General features: G+C 38.5%; 1 protein-coding gene across 1 annotated transcript in view; it reads left to right on the top strand.

Annotated features, from left to right (window-relative positions):
- The window catches only part of MAN1A1 (mannosidase alpha class 1A member 1), a 69,340-nt gene extending 61,485 nt beyond the window's left edge, over nucleotides 1-7,855 (top strand). The window contains exons 8-9 of the mRNA XM_027900632.1: nucleotides 3,537-3,652; nucleotides 4,299-7,855. Coding sequence (XP_027756433.1) covers nucleotides 3,537-3,652; nucleotides 4,299-4,425 — 243 coding nt within the window. The 3' untranslated portion in view covers nucleotides 4,426-7,855. The remainder of the gene's footprint in view (nucleotides 1-3,536; nucleotides 3,653-4,298) is intronic.
- Nucleotides 7,856-21,192: the final 13,337 nt, after the last annotated feature.

Below are 21,192 nucleotides of genomic sequence, written 5' to 3'. Positions count from 1 at the left end.
CATGTGTTCCTTGTTTAACATTCTTGTGGTTACTCTCCTCTGGCTCTAACATAATGGATTACAGCCTGTGTGTGGGAGATGCAGCTGGTCCCATTCTGCAGGGGGCCCATCTTCCACTGTCCTAATGTGCAGTTGTGTGTTTCACAAAAACAAATCTTACAGCTTCACAGAAGTTATACAATCGCAGTTGAAGGTTTAAAATATTTTTTCTTTTTTTTTCTTTCCTCTTCTCCCTTGATGTTTATAGTGCTACAACTCCACCTGATAATGTTTCTTGTTCCAGCTCTTCATAATAGCTTACCACAACTATTTCATAAATTCTGCTCCCTCTTGCTCCTTATTGTTGCCCCAGAGAGCACGTCACTCCACCCTCTCTGTTTTTGGAGAAGTCCCCAATCACTGAAGGTAGTTGGTAATTTTGTTGCACGAAACAAAACCTGAGATTGAAACAAAAAAAAAGAGGGAACAAGCAGACCATTTGGGTTTTGCCCTAAAATAGCTGCTCTTCAGGTTTTTCATGTCCATTTTCAACTCATTACTCTGGCAATAAGAAATCATTAGGTTTGTTTTCCCCTTGCCCTTGTAGTACAAAAGGAGGCTGCTCAAGAGTCGTGACTTCTAAACTTTGACAAGTCTATTAAGTCCTCTAACTTCTGTAGACTAAAAATATGCTATAGCCTCTCCCTCTTTACTTTGTAAACTTCCTTTACTGCTTTGAGTCCAAGATCATTTTGAATGTACTTCAGCAGCTGGAGAAAATGCAGTTATGACCACCAGCAATATCCACTGTTACTGAGTCAGAGAGGTTTTATCAGCTTAGCTCATGAAAGCCTCCCTTTCTGCATTATAAATGTGGCACATATTTTCAATTCGTAGCACTTCCTTTGTTTTTTCCCCTTTTATGATCGTTTGAGACTGTCAGCCAGTTTTCACTGTGCTTGATGTTTTCCATTACTCTAGCATAACTGATCTTAGCCACCCTAGCTTTCTGAGAACTGCTAATTTAAAATGTGTTTGATTGTTTCTTCCCACCCACCACTACCCCCTGTCACTGTGAGCATCACTGTGCTCTGAAACTGCAGGTAAGGGGCACAAAAGCCCAGCACTGCCAGTTAAAGGAGGTTGGCCACCTAAAGTCTTTTCATCCTACTAATCCTGCTGGTGAATGTGCTTTAATTACATGGAAAGGAGCTTTAAGGTGCTTCATGTTTGCACCAAGCATATGCCAGCAGATAACTGACATGGTGCAAGTTAACCCCTTGGTTTACATCACAGCAGTGTGTTCAGGTATCTTTATGGTGTCTCCCTACAGTGAACTCAAACAAGACTCTAAGAGCACGTAAATAGCAAATGCAATTTGCTTTTCTTTTACCTTGCCCTGTTTAGAATGGAGATTATTTCCTTGCATAATAACCTTATCCTTCAAGTTCTCCTTTTGCTGTGCCTTGAAAAACACCATCTTGTGTTTGACATTGAAAATCAGGAGACAGATTCAGCATTTTGAATTCATTGCAGGTTGAAGTAGACAAGAGGGAAGGAGTACCAGCCAGGGGAAATTACTTGTTTAAACTTAAGAATATTTGTCACTTAGTAAAAGTATCCAGGAAAATTAAAGAACCCAAAGACACATAAGAAAAGACAGATAGGCTGTTATACTTTAAAAGGATCTCTCCTGGAGAAAAATCCCTTTTAAATATACAATAGGCAGCATACTCTCCAGTGAAAACTAGGAAGAGCCTGACATGCAAGCTAAATGTGTGCAGACAGCTACAGGGACTCCAGCAAAATCAAGGACATTTAGGATATCTACTCACAGCAAAACACAGATCTCCAGTAGTCTTTGAAGCAGGTGAAGGTGATGGATACCTCAGTAATTATTCGTGACTTTTAGTCCCATCTTTCATGAGAAAATGCTTATTCTGCCTATTTTAGACATACCTTATGCCTTTTCATAGCTTTTCATAGCCATGTGTGTTTTGAAATGCAGCATCTTTCCCTAAATAAAATCTACACATCTTGTACTCACTGCAGTGATATTAGTAGTAACTTCAGAAACTAGTTATCTTCTGGCTCTCTGTTGGGGGTTGGATAAAGCCTGAGGTACTTCTGCCTGAAAGTTGCTGCTCCAATACCAGCTCCAGACCAAACATCAAGTTTCAGAGTAGCGTGGTCCTGAGTGAATGTAGTAATCCACTATCCCTACCATCATTTTCATTGTGAGAAATCATTTACGGTAAAATACCATTTTCTGGATTTGTTTTTGAATAATGAGTTGTTTTAAATATAATCATTTTAGATTCTCCTAACTCCTTCATCATACTGCATGGTACAAGAGAGTTATAAAACAGACTGAGAAGAATTAAGAGGCTAAGAATATTTGTGGCCTTCTTAAATAGGTCATTTATAAAGAAAAAAAAAAGAATTATTATTTTTAAACAAAGTAATGATAACTAATATTCAAATAAGGTATTGGATAGCAGTACATTTAAAGAAGTGATGGCTCATACATAGGCATATGGGTTCGACCTTTCTAATGCAAACATCTGTCTAAAATAGAGTTAAAGTTTGTTAAATAGTCTAACTGTATATACCTGCTACAGTTCTGGCACGTATTTTTTGCCCTTCTGTAAACACTCTTCATCTGATCTTTTTTCTCCTTCAAAATTATAAATCTCCTTCACAATATAAGATATTCCTGTGGGCAGAAAAGAAATTGAATTTTAGGTCGTCCATGTACTCCTTGTTATTGTGAAATAGGCATCAGTCATCTGTTTTACACCTTTTAATTGAATACAGAATTTGGAAACTAGTTAGAGAAAAACATAGTTGTTGTTATAGCTAAAGCATGTTAAATCCAGCCACGTACTGGCTTTCTATCTACTCCTGTGTTACAGACGAAGCTTTTTCAGAAAGGCAGCAAAGAAAAACATAGCTACTGCAGTATAGAAATTCAGTCACAGCCCAATAGCAGTGTTTCCCACTGAAAAATGTAATAATTGCAAAGAGAAGCCAAACAACTTATATATAAAATGGAGAGTTGCCTTTCCTTGTTTTGAAGGGACTTGCAGGCGGTAAGGAAAAGACTGATCTTTGGGATGGTATTCAATTCTATCACAATCATTTTTAAGTACTGAAATATGACCAAGAAAGGTATATGTAACGTGATCTCTAAAGGCTGATAGACAAGCTTGGCAGAGAAAGAATATTGTTACACCTATTAAAAAGAGGAAAAAGAAAATAAGTGGAAATCCATGTCTTTACCTCCTTATACCCCTATATCTTTCCTTCTGAAAGCTGGTTTGTGTTCACTTTTTATTCATTTATCATTTTGCTTCTCTTCCTAAATGTAAAATTAGACACATGTGCATGTGTCTTTAAAAAAAGAGGTTTTTCTATCTGGAGCTTTATCTAGTTTTCATCTCTTTTCCAAAAAAATTGTGACAGTTGTTTTTGGCTAGTTTTATTGTCAAACAAAGAAAAATTGATAGATGATTCATTTTGTTAATCCTACTGTTTTGTCTTTTTCCCTGCTTCAGGCACTGGAAAAACACTGCAGAGTAGACGGTGGCTATTCTGGCATTAGAGATGTTTATAACAATCATGAAAGCCATGATGATGTGCAGCAAAGTTTCTTCCTTTCAGAGACACTCAAGTAAGTTAAGAAAGTTGACTTTCATTAATGGGAAGTAGTTCTGTGTATCATCTGTACAGATAAGTATTTATCTTTAGTACCCTTGACATTCACATAATAAAATCTGAGTGGAATAGCATAGCTTTTCTTAGGTGACAGGAAGCCAAATTGCCTTTTCTTTTCCCCATCTATGTCAATAAACTAAAAGTTCCCTGATTTTTGGAAACTCTCTTTACTTCTGATAAAGGTACTTGATAGTTTTTGAGAAATTGCATCTCCTGTCTTTGATAGGATCTAATTATATATGCCAACACTAATAAAACAAATTGACTAGACTTATCAGGCTTGTATTACATACTTTCCGTTTGAAAACTGTAGAAAGAGAAGAAGAAGTCGCAGGGCCTGTTAAAAGAGAAAACCAAAAGATTTCATTATCTGTCATCATGTCCTAAGTTTTTAATGAGATGAACAAAGTTTTGTCTTGGTTTCCTCACTTACTTTCCTTTGCTGTGCAAGAAGAAGTTGCAGGGACCAGAAAAAAAAAGCAGTCATGCCATTTCAACACAAAATTTAATACTCAAGTAAATGAAATACCATATGTTTTCCAGAAAACTATTGTAGTTTCACTTGTAGATGTGGTCACATTTCCTGCTTTTTTTCTTGCCAGGTACCTGTATTTGCTGTTTTCTGAAGATGATCTTCTTCCATTTGAACATTGGGTCTTCAATACAGAGGCTCATCCTCTCCCTGTTCTTCACAAAGATGATGGAAATAAAGAAGAAAACCAGAAATAGATGAAGATTAAGTTATCCTTTGTTTCATTCCTTATATTTCTTTCCAGGACTTGGGCACATAATTTGGTTTTAAATTCCTGAGTTAAAATTTTAATTCAAGTGTTTTGCAGTCTGTTTTTTTTTAACAGTAAATATTTATTAATGGCCCCAAATTAATTATGATAAAACCTCAGTCCTCCAATCCACAAGAATAACTTCTTAGAAGAGAAATAGTACATCTCCACAGATTCTGTTAGGCTGCACTGTCATCTTGGCCAAAAAGAGCAGAGGGTCTGCATATTACTCGTTTCCTGTTATGCTTTTAATTTGACTGCAAAATTCTCTTCTCCTCTGTGAGGAGATGTATGCTTTAAGCTGTAATATTTTGCCATGTTGCAAAAAGCCATATTGAATTAAGTATAAAGAGCTTTTTCCTTTTTTTTTTTTTTTTAATTTTATTTTGTTTTGTTCTATGGTAATTTGTTTTGTGTTTCATCCAGGACAAATATTGTGACTGTGACAGCCTCTTCTTATGCGGGTCTATTATTACTTGGTAAACCATCTGTATTTCATTGTCAATGAAGTCTACACAGGGGTGTTTTCATCTCATGCAGACACAACTCTGAAATTGCAGTATATGTTGAAGTTAGATTAAACTAGTTTTTATGAATTTACCACATTAGTTAGCAGACCTTAGTTTTTTTAGGTTTTGGTTAGAATATTGTAATAGAATAAATTGTTTCCTCCCTTTTCTAAGTGGTGTTATTCTTACGTCTTGAGTCAAGCTACTATAAAGTAAAATAAGGTAGTAATTTCTGACTAAAAAGGGGAGTATTAACCTTCTTTATATATTAAGTCCAGCAGCTTTCATTTGATTGGTTGCCAAAAAGGCAAAAGAATACTCAATGACATTTTCCTGGAAGCTGAGAATTATATCGGAGACAATTTGTTTCTTTCTCTAGGACTTTTGCAAACATTTAGGTAGGTTGAGACCTGGCACCAGACTTGGTAGTTATTTGTCACGAAACAATCTAATGTATCTGTATGAATAAAGCTAGATATTCAGATGCCTTGAAGAAAACTTGGCTCCTCAAAGGAAGATAAGTTATTCAGAGAGGAAATTATGCTGCATGGAATGAAAACTTTCTGAGAAAAACTGTCTTAAGTAACAGAAATGCAATGTGTTTAAAATATACTCCCTAGGGCAGAGACCTGGCTTACTGAGAAAGGTAACAACTTTACCAAAAAATGTTTTGCTTTGTGGCATCACCAAAGGGAAGAAGAAATGGCACACTGGTTTTATTTAAGTCTGGTTTGAAGTGGTTTACATGATTTTTAAGTTTACCTATGTCTTCATTTAATGACAGGATGACTCTCATACATTTCAGGTAGGAAACACCTGGCTTCCCATTCTGAGAAAGCACATAATTCCCTGACTTGACTGCAGCAAAAAAAAAATATGGTTCTGATCAGTAACATTTAATGGCATTCAGTAAGATAGCTCACATGTCCAGCATTGCTAAGCATAGCTGAGGGAGCACAATTGTTTAGGCAGTAACATTTACATTTTACAGTTACATTTTTTCTATACTAATAGAGGTCTGCAAGGGACATTTTCTTAGGTAGAAGCCAGGATGAAAAATTACTAATTAGATTTTTATATATAGCAGCTGGAAGCTGACCCGTAGACTTCACCTTCTGGAGTCTTTACAGGCAGCACTGCCTCTCTCCTTTCCCTGCAGACAGGGAAGATGGCATGTGCCCACGTAAGCTGCCAAAGGCATTTATGTAGGGGGCAAGGCAAGGTGATGCTGATCCTTCCATCACCCTTCTGAGCCTGGGCCACGCAGCACTGGAAGAAGGGATAAAAATGGATGTGCATCTGCAAGTAAAGCTTGCTTCATGGAGCCAGTGCAGAGACTCAAAACTTTTTGTTTTACTGTCCATTTTTCAATTACTATTTTCTGTTTTAAAGTATGGATTCCCTCATGTCACAGTAGTTTTCTGAAACCAACCAAGCAAAGACGAAGTCTTTGCTATTTCCTCTGTCAAAAAGCAGAAATTCTGCTGATTTTGATGCTCCAGAATTTGTATTGTCGGAGGACTATAATTCATTGTATTTCTGTGGAAATGGTATTTATAAGAGAGATTTTTTTCCAGTCCCTGAAGTACCACAAAGAAATTATAGATGTGGAATAAAAAGAAAACAAAAAAATCTCTTCCCTCTTTAACCAAAATAATAATAATAATTACTTTTTTTCTTAGGTAGCTTTACTGGGTCACCTGCTGCTGCTGCCTAACACATGCATGTGCTGCTATAGGCCTCCTCTCAGCTAAATAACTGCAACAGCTCAGACAAAAACAGTCTTTGAAAAGTGCATTTTGTAAGCCTCTGGTTTTCTTAACCACAGTTTGTTTCCCCCAGATCTTGCTGGTACTTAATGAGCTGAAAGGAAGCAGCAGAGAACCAGATAGGTCTTCTTCACATTTCAAAAAGCAGGCTTCAAACCCACAACTGTGTATGCATTGGGTCTTATGTACTTAAATAGAAATATCACGACTGTTTCCTTGTAATACAGACATTTCATATGATTTTTTTTTTCAGTGTGGGAGTTATGATGATTTGAAAGAGCACAAATTTGATGCGACTGGTATTGGTATTCAGGTTGTATGTACAAACTGCACTATACTGTACTTTTTGTAAACTAATGTAAGTAGACGAGAAGATTGTACAACGTGTAGATCTGCCAACTGTAAGAAAAAAATTTTCATAAACTGAGAATATATCGATATATCTTTTTTTTTTTTTTAAATAACCCCAAAACACCAAAGTTAGAGCAATCATTTTGAAACAGTCCACACTTACCATTGCTTGTTAGATTGCTGAAATAATATGCATTTTATTTCCCATTCACTTAACTAGCTGCATGGAAGTAGCTAGTAAGGATCACTGTGTTCCCAGTCATTGATAAGAGCAAAAGAAATTGCTCATTATTGGGGGGGAGGGAGGAGACACACAGATAGGGGCAACAAGGACATGGACACGTTATCTTTGCATAAACAACACTGCCCATACTTCCATTTTGTTGTAGCATGATAATACATTTAAATCTGTGTATGTTAAGTTATAAGAGGTAGATCAGTTTTAAATGCACCCATATTTTTTCATGGGGGGAAAAATAATTTTTGATTGTTTGTGAGATAAGTATTGCATATGTGTTGATTGTACACAGATTTTTGCAATGCTCAATGGCTCACTGTTTCTATGGTGACTTCATACATATCCATTTCTGTCATGTATTTAAATTGGTTTTGATTTGTACATAATTCCATTTAGTCTTTTCATCTTTATATAAACAAATTATGGAATACATAATAGATCAAGATGCTTAATTTTTAAGAACTTATATTTGTAAAAATTTCTCTATTGTGAATAAAGTCTTTTAATATATCTGTTCAACTTGTTACAGTTTTTCTTAAGTGTGTTACAGAAGTAACTGCAGGAATCTGCTTAATAGTCTGGTTTGCCTGCTATACTCACAAGTTTGTCAGCAGATCAGAACTCTGTGTACTTGTTAAGATGCTATTCTTAATTAATGTCAGTGTATAGAATTTCTACCACTGAAGTAAGTTTCTAGAATTCTTTGTCAATAAAATTCAGCATACCAACTGCATTTTGGTAGAAAGGGAGCCTACTAGTGAAAAGCAGGAAGCTGGGAAGTCAGAGGCGGCAGGCAGTAAGCACAGCGAAGGTCAGTCACTACAGTTCGTGTTCTGCACAGCACAAGTGGGCTTCAGCTAAATGCCATTTAGGAGCAAACAGAGGAGCGGAGATGACAAGGCTGTCACAGTGCCCTGTGTTACATGACCGTGTAATGAAATTCTGTCATTAGCCCATGCTCCAGAGCAGACAGAAACAGTTGTCATAGGAACTGTAACTATATTTTGTTTCAGAAGGATATTAAGCTTTCCAATCTAAATATTGAAATAACAGCTACACCTCACAGATAACCTTGTTGTCTCCATTTAGTAGAAAGCCTCATCCCAAGATGATACTAAAATAAACTGCTGCGATTTTACAGAAGAGTCTCAGAAGTATCAATTTCTGTCAAAGAACTTACTCATTAGACCTCCATAAGTAATTTTTGAGGGCAGCTCTTAGATTCTTTTCAGCACAGCTGAGTGTGCAGCTACACAGTGCAGTCCTTGGGGTAGTCAGCAGACAGTTCCCTCCTGCAGCTGGCTCCGGGACTATGCAAACTGCTACTCATCAAGTCAAACATGAACTAATGCAAACCTTAATAAAGATCATTATTCAGAAGAGATGTCAGCGCAAGCCTGGGTTAGGATTTCAACCAATTCACTCTCCTTAACTGGATGCTTGCTGGGGTTTGTTTTCTGCAGGGGAAAAAGGAACTACGATGGAGTTTACAGTTAGTCAAGACAAACAGGATTTGCCCCACCATCTGCATTGGCCTATGGCCTTCCTCTGTCACAAGAGGAGCTCAGCTGTCATATGACAGCATCTGCTATGGAAACAGTCCCTCATCTGATCTGCCTTAATCTTGGGATTAGTCTGTCCTAGTTGATCTCAAACGCAGAAGGAAAGATTATGCATCAAAAAGCAAACTGCCAAACCCAGGAAAAAGTCACTGAGACTCAGAGCTCCTGTCTGAATACTGCAAGAAGAGATAAACCACAGGGTTTTGCTCTCTCCTGGTTTTATGCATTCATACATGCAGAGTGGTGGATGGAGCAAATCCCATACATGCAGAATCCAGATAGAGCCCAGAAGGCCATTAGCATTCAACAGTGTCTCAAAAGCCAGCACTTTGACCCTCACTTCTCAGGTATCTGTTCCTCCATCTGCACCTGCTCTCATTCACCCTGCAAGTAAAATCACCCTAATAAACCTTCCCCTTGGAAGGAACCTCTCTAAAACGTTCACACACTCTCTAAAATTTGTGCACACTTAGTGGCCAACTTGTGGAGGATTTGCTTTTTACCATTCCTGTAGTGACATTTTTACCAGGACATAAGACCCCTCTCATTTATCTCTTCACTGCAATTGTGTGTTGCTTTGACACCGTCAGAGTAGCACAGAGCTATTATTAAAGAAAAAAAGCAAAACTGGCAGTGTGATTTTAATATAGTGTCACATTCGTCTGCCAAGCAGCATCACCCTATGACAAGGGTACTTGCTGGAACTCCAGAAGCTCGGGGAGGTGTTATGGTTGGTAATGCAAATGAGAGAAAAGCTCAAAGATAACTTATTTCAGCAGTGAGGGATAGTTAAAGGATGCTGATGCTTCAAAAAGCAATACTACAGTAATGATAGGTTATGTGACTTTAAGAAGTTCATCAGCACATATCCAAGGGATCACACAGACCATGGCATAGTAAGGCACCACATAATACCCTAACCCAACTACTCCCATGTCTATGACAATCAGCCCTAACACCCATCTCCATACTCACAGAATAGAACAGGCAGCATGCCAAACCCCTCAACTTCAAAAAACTCAGAATAAAAGTAGTCCCATAATCTTGCTGCTTTCACATTTGCTACGTACAATTGTATATTCAATCCTATGGGGAAAAAAAAAATTGTTACTTTGGACTGCAAAGAGCTCTATCCATAAGCTTCATACTGTTCCCTCAATTTGCAATTTAAAATATTACAATGTTCTATTTCAAAAGTACAGTGCAAAGAATTATATAGCAGGGACAAAGCAAGGCATGAGCAAAACTATAATAAATGCTGCATTTACAAGAGGTTTTGTTAAAGTTTGATTATCTTTTAGCTACAGCTAAATATTTGGCTACCATTTCTTTCTCTCCCTTTTGCTTTTGGGTTTGATATAATTCCCAGCTTCTCGTTTGAAATGCTTTTCCTCAGACATCTGCATTTAGCTTCCCAGTGCTACCATATGTGCTCCATGTTTAAAAAGAACAAACACCACCAACACAACAAACAAAAACCCCTGGAAAGGACAACAACAACAACAATAAAAACCACAACGAAAGAAAACACACATGGCAAAACTTAATATTCATTTAAATATTGAGCTACAATTCCATGGTACATATGCAGAAACACAACTCATTCTAAAACCATATTTTTCACTTATTCTAAAAATCTATTTTTCATATGCAGTCATCGCAATTTATGCAACACCACCGAATCTCTAACTGCAGCTCAAGAAATATTGCTCCTTTATTTTCTATCACTATTTTAACACTAAGCAGCAAATTGCTTTTTCTACTGCTAGTTACAGTTTAAAGCCAGCTCTCACCACCACGATCCCTGTGTTTGAGGGTGACCGCACAAACTTGCCTAAGAGCAAACAAAATCTGCCTCATCAACAGTTAACAAGGATTCACGATAAAATATCAGCTGAGCGTTAATCAATCACCACCCATGAAAGCTGGAAACAAATGAGTGCTGCCCTCTCCACAGTGCCAAACTCCAATCCTCATGTCTCAGAGTGTAGAAAAAACACAAGACGAAAATTCCTAAAAGTAGGAGCAGTGACTTCTCACAGACACTGCTTGGATGGCCAAGGAAACTTGTTTTGGTGCTTTAGCTCCAGTGCAACCCGTGCCAGTAAAAGAGCAAAAAGCAAAGGAAGAGAAGTCTTAGAAGATGAGAAAGTGGGAGCTTAAAAGAAAGATGCTAGAAAAACCTGAGAGCCTAAAGAACTTGTTATTTCCTCCCTTTTTCATGAAGCGTCTTTCTCCTGTAAGTGTCATTGCAAGAATACAGATAGACAGAAAACTAATTAAACACCTTCATGGTCCAACGGGACAGAGATGGAAAAAGGGTGTTTATTATCTTATTGATCACCTCTGTCCTGATACCCATGCATGCAAACAAGGGGCAGAAGACAAGGCAGGACCTACATAATAAGCAATTACCTGGGAAGCCTCTCCGGGGTTTCACAGCAAGACCGGACCAGTGCAGAGCAATCCAAGAGTGCCTCCTGGAATTTCTGCAAGGGCCCTTGGCTGCCACCATAACCATTTCCACCTTGGGAGCCCTGCAGAAAGTAAATTTACAAGTGTAGCCAGTTGCAACCACTTCTAAAACACTGAAAAACTACATTAAATTACAGAAACTTGAGGCTATAGAGAAAAATAATCCTGCTTCTGTCTTATCCTTATCTCTGACCAAATAATCAATGAAGTATTTTGTGATTTTATTTTTTCTTAGATCCAAAATGGAACACATTTGTCCAGGAAAATACAATTGTCCACATCTTACTTTGATCCCACACCTGAACATTTCTCAATAAAAAAGAAAAAGTGTGAGTACATGTAGACTCCATTCATGGCTTACACTGAGATATATTTACAGATCTAAGTAAACCTTACAACTATCCACTTCTGCCACAGGATTTGATAGAGTGTAATATAGATCTCGGTATCTAATTCTCATTTCTTTCTGTTCCAAAGCTAAAAGGACGAGGCAACAGCTTCACACTGAAGTGTATGAACATTTTCCAACTACAAAATTAATTGGCTGCTCACAGTTACAACTTGTTTGGGGCACTAAAACTTCTGCCTTTATATCCACAGTATCCCCAACATGACTTAACTGGGCAAAACTTCTTGCATTTAATGAGCATATTTTTTCCTGAAAATATCTTATACAGCCAGAAAGCCAGCTCCATTTAAGTCAGTGGGAAAGCTATTTTAGTGAAGTCAATTTTTCACTCAAAGAAAACAATTTCATAGAATTTTACATGGAGATTTATGGAGTGGATACAGCCTAAGGAATGCTTGAGGAAAAGGCAGCACACATGTATGTCTCTTCTTTTCCTTCTTTTAGTTTCTAATACCCTAGACATGATCTGTTTCTCAACCATGGTTATCTTAAACAATAAACACTATCTCTGAATTTATTCTCACTCTCCATTTTCTTGTCAGAGCTTGTTTTTCCAGTGAAAACAAATCAGTGCCTTCCATTCAGCTGATGTCTGGCTTCTTTAATTAAAGTGTGCATGTCTTAACATGAATAGCTTCAACAAAATTCGAAGCTTTCTTTTTCTATCATTCTAAAACATTTTAATGCATCACATGTTGTGGTCTGTTTCCAACATTGGCTGCCAACATACGTAAAGCCAAATCTCCACCTTTCATAATTTGCATACAAAATCCTGCCCCTTTCCATTTCTCAGCAAAAATTTAACAAACAGACCCAGTAGTGACTTCCCATTTTGGGGGATTCCATTAATTTTAGAAAATTAATTCCATTAATTTTAGAAAATATGCTGTGGACTACTTACAAGCACGTCTTAAATATTATATGCTAAAAAAAAAGTACACTTGTCCAATAGGAGACCATTTTGAGATGAATTAATAATAACAACCATTTATACTCTATAATGCCATAAAGGTAAAGCAAGTTACACAGACACCTTCTCCTCCTGAAAATTTTTACAATAGCAGATAAGATAAATCTGAGTCACTGGGCAATTGTTCAAGCATGAAAAGGTCATAGGGAGATTAGCAGTGAAAAGAATAGGGCAAAATGAGTTGCTGACAGCATTTGTTTGAAAGGAAGATGGTGAGGAGAAAGTGACACAATTTTCATAAGCAGGAACCACTACACTGGGCAAGGTGAACCATAAGAACAATAAGACACTTCAGAATGGAGGAGCAGAAGGAATCAGAGAGAACAGCTGTGTCTCACACACACATACAAAGACTGAGACTTAAAAAATATCCTGTTCAAACAGTCCAAGAACCAAAAAATGGCACCTCCTTTTCAGGGCTCAGGCACACAGAGCAGATATGGTAAGCAAGGAAGCTGGAACGTGCCTGTTCTGCATCTGCAGGGCCACTGATTTTGGAAGCCAAACATAAGAGTTAGCTATTGAAAACATTAACTACAACTGGATCAAAAAAATTTTAAAAATCGCCACAGCAAAATGACCCTGCACTGCAGACTGCCATCCTGTCCTCTCACAGCTCCAAAATTTCCCTTCCTCATCATGGTGTGTCCATGATCTCTGTGCTTCTCCACGGCACAAGAGGGTGCTGGTAGCATGAAAGGACCCACCTCCTGAAGATCGCTGAACAGGTCCATGTGGATGATAAGCAGTGAATTAATTCGTTGTTTCACTTTGCTTGTGTGTGCAGCTTTTGCTTTCCCTATTAAACTGTCTTTATATCAACCAGTGAGTTTTCTGGCTTTTACCTTTCCAAGTCTCTCCCCAGTCCTACTGGTGGGGAAATGAGCAAGTGACTGCTTGGGGCTTGGCTGGTGGCTGGGATTAAACCATGACACCAGGAAAAGTTTAAATTATTTGTGCATAGCTTGCCTTTCCTGACTTATCAAAGCTCTCTCCTTAGCTTCTACACTTCACATTCCCTTGAAACCCTCGGTGGATTTGTCCTTTCTCTGGGAGATGGGAATCTAGAGGCATTCTTCAAGTAAATCACCTGGAGACACACACCGACCTTTAAAGGTTAGGAGAGATGGAGATTTCCCTGAACTCACACAAATATTTCCTGCCTACCCAGACCCAGAGCATTTGTACAGGTTCCTACATTTGAATAGGCTTTTTTTAAATCCCGCTGGCAAAGCCCAGGCTGCAAAGCACAAGGATTAGCACTCAGGCTAGACTGATGGCTGGGGACTTCAGCAAGTCCCAGGCCAAAGCTGTTTGTAGTGTTTAGCCAAGAGCCCCAAACTGTTGTAAACAACATTTTTCACAGATCTGCAGCATGATGAGCTGATTAAAAGCACAGAAGTAGCATGTACAGTAGTACTGACACAACAGCATCTTCAGAGTGATTTAGGGGAATGTTTTAAAGAGGCACAAGTCATCTTACTGTCTGCAGTTACCAGAAATAATGTGTAAATAACTCATTAAGAAGGGCCAGCCTGCACATCATCACCACTCAGAGGAACCAGAAAGACCACAAAAATGGAAAGAGAAATATAATCAGTATAATAATTACTGATAATGTAAGATTTAGCAAGTCCATTTCATACTGAAATATCCCAACTTCAAAAAAGACTGATGGTAACACTTCTTATGAAACAAAACACCAGTAGAAATAAGCCAGTCTCATTGCTTAGTTTTCTTAAGAGCTAAAAATGCTTAAAGTGGCCAGGTTAGGCAAAAATAGACATTTTGGGGGCTTTAATCCATTCACACCAGTAAACAAGCATTACCCATAGTGTGGAATCAATGCATTTTTGCTCATCCCAAAGATTTTTATAAAGCACCCTCTTGGAACTTTCAAAGCCAGAGGCCATGTCAGAGCCAATCCAGTTTATCCTCAGAACTCTTCTCTCTCTGCTCCACCTTCAAAAATATAACACACACCACCACTTTTGTCTTCCTGTTCCACAGTGGCAGAACAAGATTCTTCGAAGTTAGTTATGCAAAATCTTTATATCTTTACATTTTTCTTTTTTTTTTTTTTTTCTTTCTCCAATCCTTCTCATCCTTGGCAAGTCTCTCCCATTTCAGGCTACCTCTAGACCCTGAGGGAGAGCCACTGGTCAGCCTACACCACAGAGCAGCCTCAACCATCCTTTATCTCAGGACTTGCACAACACTTTCACTAGTAACAAGGGCAATCTTTTTCTTGCATAGTTTTACTCCGTCTCCTTTTCCCTTTGTGTTTTTAATAGACAAGTCCTGGAAAGAACTTCCCAGGCAGACTTCATTCAGTTCAGCTTATGTGTGCAAGGAGGTAGGTACCTTAGAGGATGACGTCATTCATCCAAGTCTCATAATGCCTAGTCCCACGGGCCCTAATCTTTTTATCTTACTCTTATATAACTTTAAAACCAAAGGATATTTGCTTTCCTTTCAGGATTACATTCCACTCTCTCTGTCCCCAAGAAGATGTGAAGGCAGAAATACACTTCTGGAGCAAGTATAATCAGACAGAGAAGGAGAAGAGGAAAAACTCTTACTCAAACGTGGCAATAGAGCAGCATCACACAAGAGTCCTATTTTCCAGTGCTTCATTTGGGGAGAACAAATCCCTCTACAAACTAGCCAAGAATTAGGTCTGTATTTACAGGAAGCAGCATGTACACCAGGCACAACAAATGACTCACCCAAGGTTACAGAGCCAGGCAGTCAAACCCCCTCAGCACTACAGCCAATTCTCAACTCCACTGTGCTTTCCAGATGCTAAACAATAATCTTTTTCCCACCCCCATGTAAAACATGAGCCAATTTTACTTTTATGAGACTAAATTACCTCTATTCATCTCCTGTCACGGTAAATGAGTTACTAGTGAACTCTCTCATTTCTCAACATTTTATTCACAGATGTCTTTATAATTCCATTTACCTGTACATGAAGAAATACAGGCTGTTTACACAAGCATAAATCAGGTATAATTTCCTTTGCACTAAGTTTATGTCCCTTTTACTACCAGAGAAGTAATAACTTTAAGTAGTAAAAGAAAGTAAAAATTTTAAAATTATAGAAGTGCGGAGATTATGGCTAATGTGCCTTGAAGGGGAAAAGGGATTCCCAGTTTCAGGAGTGAGACTCAAAGAGGTATCCCCATGAAGTAAGAAGCACAGCACACGTCTCTCAACATGTGGGAGCTGACTCAGGATGCCTCCTGCACCCATTCTTTGTGTTCCCCATGAGGGAAGCAGAAAAAGGCATACACCATGCCAATTGCTCCACAAGCAGTTGGGTGCAAACAGGAGTCTGCAACACAAGAGTGCAAAAATGACAGTAAATAAACTGGTATAAAGATATACCCAAGGGGATACGAGGAGATACTGGTCCTCATCTTTCACGATGCACAATGAAACAGGACAGCACAAAAATGGTCATGCCCTGACAACACTCCTGGAAAAAGAGTAGATTCCTAACTATCATCCATTTCTAAATGGTCATTTAGTCTACCCATGTTGGTTTGTACCTCCAAGGGCTTTTTAACCTGTCAGGTTGATTTCAGCCAAATTTTTCTCCAGAGATTAAGGATTCAAGTCCCACTAACAACTGCATGCCTTAAAAATACATCATTAAGAAAAGAAGTAGGTATTCACAATAGCTGCAGGCTTTTGATCCCATCAAAGGTGCTGGTGTTGATAAATCAATTGGGAATACAGAGCTGCTTATTTTAGGAAAACAGGAACCACAGTCAGACATTAGTAACTCATGACCCAGCACTGCTGGCTGCTCTCAGCAAGAGGGACACTAGAGATGAATGGGGAGGCAGCTGCACCCCAGCAGGAGCTGCAGCATTTTAGAGGCAGTAGGGAGGGCACTCAGGAGGGGTCAGAACACTGGTTGTACTGCAAAAGGTCAGGTACGGAAGGAAGCATCTTTGAGCAAAGACTCTCCTCTTTACACTAAAGAGAACAAGGAGCTTCTTCCCATAGCTACCTGCAACCAAGTTCTTTTCAACTTGTGAGAATGCCCAAAATATGCCAAGTTCTTCTCCTAGCCTAAGGGAGGGGTGATTCCTTACACTGAGAATTTACAATTTAACAAAATGAAAATGAAATCCCAATTACCAAATAAGCTTCTCTTATGCCTACAAGAATTTTGTTTTCCTTGTGAACTTTTTCTAGCTGTTGTTTTAGTTTTTTTGGTGACTTGGAAACTATAGTCACATCAGCATTTCTCTAGCCAAAAGTTCAAAAAAAAATTAAAATCCTTGTAAGAACCATGTAAAGAAGATGAATATTCAACAACTTTTTCTCCTTCACTAAACAGAAATAAGCAAGGTCCTGGGAGGTGTTGGGGTTTGAGTTTTATTTTAGGACAGGGAAGAGAAGGAAGAAAAGAATCTTTTCCTAAAAAGTAAGTCTACTACAGTTCAATGGATTTTGAATTCCCAAGTTTTTAATTAAAACCTGGATCAAAGTAACAACGAATGCCAGTTGGAAAGCCTGCACTCATCTGAAAACAGGGACCAATCAGTCCAGAGCTTTCCAAACCCACTGCATTCCGCAGCACCACAAGGGATGGAGGGGAACAGCACAGACCTGCTCAGCCAGCTGGGCTGTCAAGTAGCTTTTATTTCCCTGTGCAAGAGAGCAGGAAAGGTGTTGAGCAGACAGATGATGAAAAGATGGGGGGGGAAGAGGGCAGAACTTCAGAGGAAACAGATTCATAAGAATAATTTAATTTAGAACAAAAAATTAATCCAACGAAATAGAGGAACAGATGTGAAGGGATTTGAAACTCCTTCTTGGATCATCTTAACTTTACTATACTCACAATCTGAATGTGATCTTATTTATTCATAATATTAAAATTATATTAATTAGGCAATAAAATACTCCAGACAGCTTATTGTTAGGATTATTTACATAATGTGTGTGTTAAAGGGGGAGGAGGAGAAATTAGTGGCTCCATCCTGAGAGGTGACTAAACACTAGAGGAAACAATTCAAGGCTTTTTATGGCGTGAAGGATTCCTCTTGCTGTTGGTGCACTTGCCACAGACCAAAGAACTCTGCTAATTAAGATATGTACTCATACAAGCCAAATATTTGGCTATCTCAGTACTGCTGTTATCTCCCCTGTGAAGTCGGGCAAACCAAGGCAAACAGGGAATAAGGGGCTGTGAAACATTTCCCATCTCTGACCCCACTAAGAAGACTAAGTCAGTGATCTGCGTTAGTACAACAAGGGTCAGACAGATACTAATCTAGATGAGCCCTCTGGAGAGTCTGCCAAGGAATATGCTGCCTTTCCAAGTGGAAGATATTCCACTCTTCACACTGCCATATAACTGATGTGCGACCTCAGGCAGTGAACTACAGATTTCAAGGGCATTGGGCTTGCCTTCAAGGTCACATCTTAAATTTCCTCTGCTAGCCAGGTCTGCTTGTTATTACAGAGGTGTGGTATGCAGAACCTGGATGAATTTTGTCTATACAAATAAACTTGACAAACAGAAATTAAGGGCAGGAATGAGAGGAGGGAGTTCATCAACAGATGTTTACCTGAATACTTGGGGCAAAAGGCAATATGAAAGTTATTTTCTTTGTCCATGCACAGAGCTCTCTTTACATCCTTGGCACTACCTTCAGGTTTAGCAGAGATGATTCCGCAATATCTTCCAGCAGGGAAAAAATGAGCCCTACTTCACTTAAAGCTGAATTCACTTTTAAGGGACACTGCCCATCACCTAAGTACTTAACAAGCACAGGTCAGGCCTGTGCAAATTACTGAGACAGCTGCATCTGTGCTCTAGATGCCTTCACTATTTCCTAATTGTTTTCTTTTGGAGAAGGAGAAACCATTGCCACATGAGTTTTTCTTCATAGTTTTAGATTTCCTAGTCCTGGGTATCAGCCAGTCCTTGCAGAGCGGTGAGGAACTGATGCCTGAGCAAGTATAGCTGAGAGAGGAAGCTGGAATCTAGTGTCTCTCATGAGTGTGGGCTCAGCGTCCATGACTAGCATCAGCAAAATAATGCTTGAGAGAGCTTAAGTTTTTAATAACTTCACTGACTAACTTCATAGAATTCAGGGCTGAGTGAAAGTAAAAGAATATATCTGTTTATTTTAAACATTTCTCTTTTCCAAATATAAAAGTTTACCCTCTTTGTTGGACTGGAGATGACAAAGTATTTTTCCTCAGCATCACTTCTTCTACCAGTCTTCTTAAGCTTGTTTGCAAGTGCTTCTAGAGAAAAGACTGGGGTTTGGTCTAGATAAAAGCAGCTTGTATGAGGATGACCCTATTACTATTGTCTATTCCTGACAATATGCTGGGGTGCTGCCTTTATTCTGTCCTGCTTCAGATGCAGCTGCTCAAAAAGACCTTCCTCCCCTAAATTGCTTCCAAGGATTTTGTTTTTCTCCCCCACTGAAAATGTTTACATCAAAAACTATTCTACCTTGCCCTCAAATAAGCATCTTGTCTATATGTACAGTCACAGAGGGAAGTCTTATAGTCAGATTGCCGTGCTGAAACCCAGAAAGCCTGTGGTCAGTCAGTCACAGAAAGACGTGGCACAGAGGAATGAGTAGAAGTGTTTCTATAAGAGCAGGAGATTACTGATCTAACCCAGTTACCTGGGAGGCCCACGTCTGAAATGCTATTTTAAATTGTGTCATTAGACAATAAGGAATTAGAATTATTCATCGTGTCTAACCTAACCTCATTACAGCTTCCAGCGGGAATAATTATTTCAAAACACTTCTTGCTCTTCAGAACCTAAGGGCACAATTATTGAGTCTTCCTGAGCTCGGCTGAAATGACTTCTCTGAATTCTGGGGAGTTATGCTGGCTTCCAGCACAAACTGAACCCACCTAAGAATTAATTTTCTTTGCAACAAAGAAACACAGACAGCTGCTTGATACAGTCATCTATCTGCCTGATCCCCACCATCATATCATAGCCAGTAGCTGTGTCCTTTACATCCCTTTCCATCCCAAAGACACATTTCCCCAGCTGGGGGGATCCCACCTTTCAAGTCAGGACAAAGTTACTGCTACCAAAGAGTTACAAAGCAAACCTGCCAAAAATCAGGTGTTTTCCTAGTTTGTGTAACCCTCCCCTGCAGAACTGAAAGGATAATAAAATGTGTGTCATCATATATAATTTCCAACTTATGAATGTTTTGGGGAAACCTCTCACACACCCTGCCATCCAAACTCTGGCAAACAAAGCTTTTTTAAAAACAATGGTTTATAGAGCGCACAATACTTCATTTGAAGAAAAAGGGTCATCGCAAATATTTCTTTCAACACCTTTTCTGACTAGTGAGGATCAGTGTACTTAATAAGAAATGTGAGGTCAGCAAAAAAAACTGCATAAATTTCTGGCAATAATGTTAACACAGTTGCATGAGATTATCAGATTGATGTTTAAAGGTGCAACTAGAAATGATCTCTCAGTAATATTTCAGATTCTCTTCAGTTACAATGAAAATGTGTGCTGTGACTTCTATCAGTCAGGTCCTGACTCGTCTGGTAGCATTTTCTTTTCTATGGGTATAAATTAGCCTGTTCAGGTCTGACCTTTGTCCTTTCAAGGATTTTAGTGCCTTTTTGACTAGATCTAGACAGCTACCATCCAAAAGGAGTTGAGGTGGAAGATGGTCTCCTCTGGTTTTTTTCATACTCAGATGCTCTGTGTCCCTTACATTCCTTTCCATCCCAAAGAAGCATTTCCCTGAAAAAATGCACGTCATATCTTCAGCTCAGGAATGTTCCTTTGCGTTGTTCTGATCTAAAATTATGACCAGTACAAAATAGATATAAACATTGGTCCTGTTTCCCAGTAAGCTGCTTAAGACTTCCAGAGACAATTCAGAATTGAAATAACCTCTCCTGAAATTAGCAAACATAAAATAATTTTATCTGAACGAATAAACAGATTGTGATGCATTTCCTGATCATCCAAAAGAGCCCATCAAGACAAGATCTGTAAACCAACAGATGCAAAAGCAAGATATAACATCTCATCTAAGAGAATGGTTGAAGTGCTAAACAAAATGAATGAGGACAAAGACATTCATTGGCCCAGTGTTTGTGCGTATGCTTTGTCTTTTTCAAAGAAGCTCTTATTATAACACAAGTCATAAATAAATTATATTTTACTATCATAGAATTCCAGTAACCATAATTTGGTAGTTAGTTTTGCTATCTCAGATTTAAAGGGATTTTCAAGCTACATTAATGTATTACAAAGGTCTAAATCACCAATTTGCAACAGTATAAATAAGCATAATATAAACACTAAAATTAATATAATTATGTCACTATTTCAACAATACAAAACCTTTCTCTTTGAGCTTTGACCTGCGTGCAGCAGAAACTTTGGTCTGCC

This window comes from Empidonax traillii, unplaced genomic scaffold (assembly GCF_003031625.1).
Source record: "Empidonax traillii isolate 1590-97213 ecotype Southwest subspecies unplaced genomic scaffold, ASM303162v1 scaffold744:size612752, whole genome shotgun sequence".
Taxonomy (NCBI): Eukaryota; Metazoa; Chordata; class Aves; order Passeriformes; family Tyrannidae; genus Empidonax; species Empidonax traillii.
The sequence above is the reverse complement of the archived record's forward strand: the minus strand, read 5'-3'. Positions and strand labels throughout refer to the sequence as shown.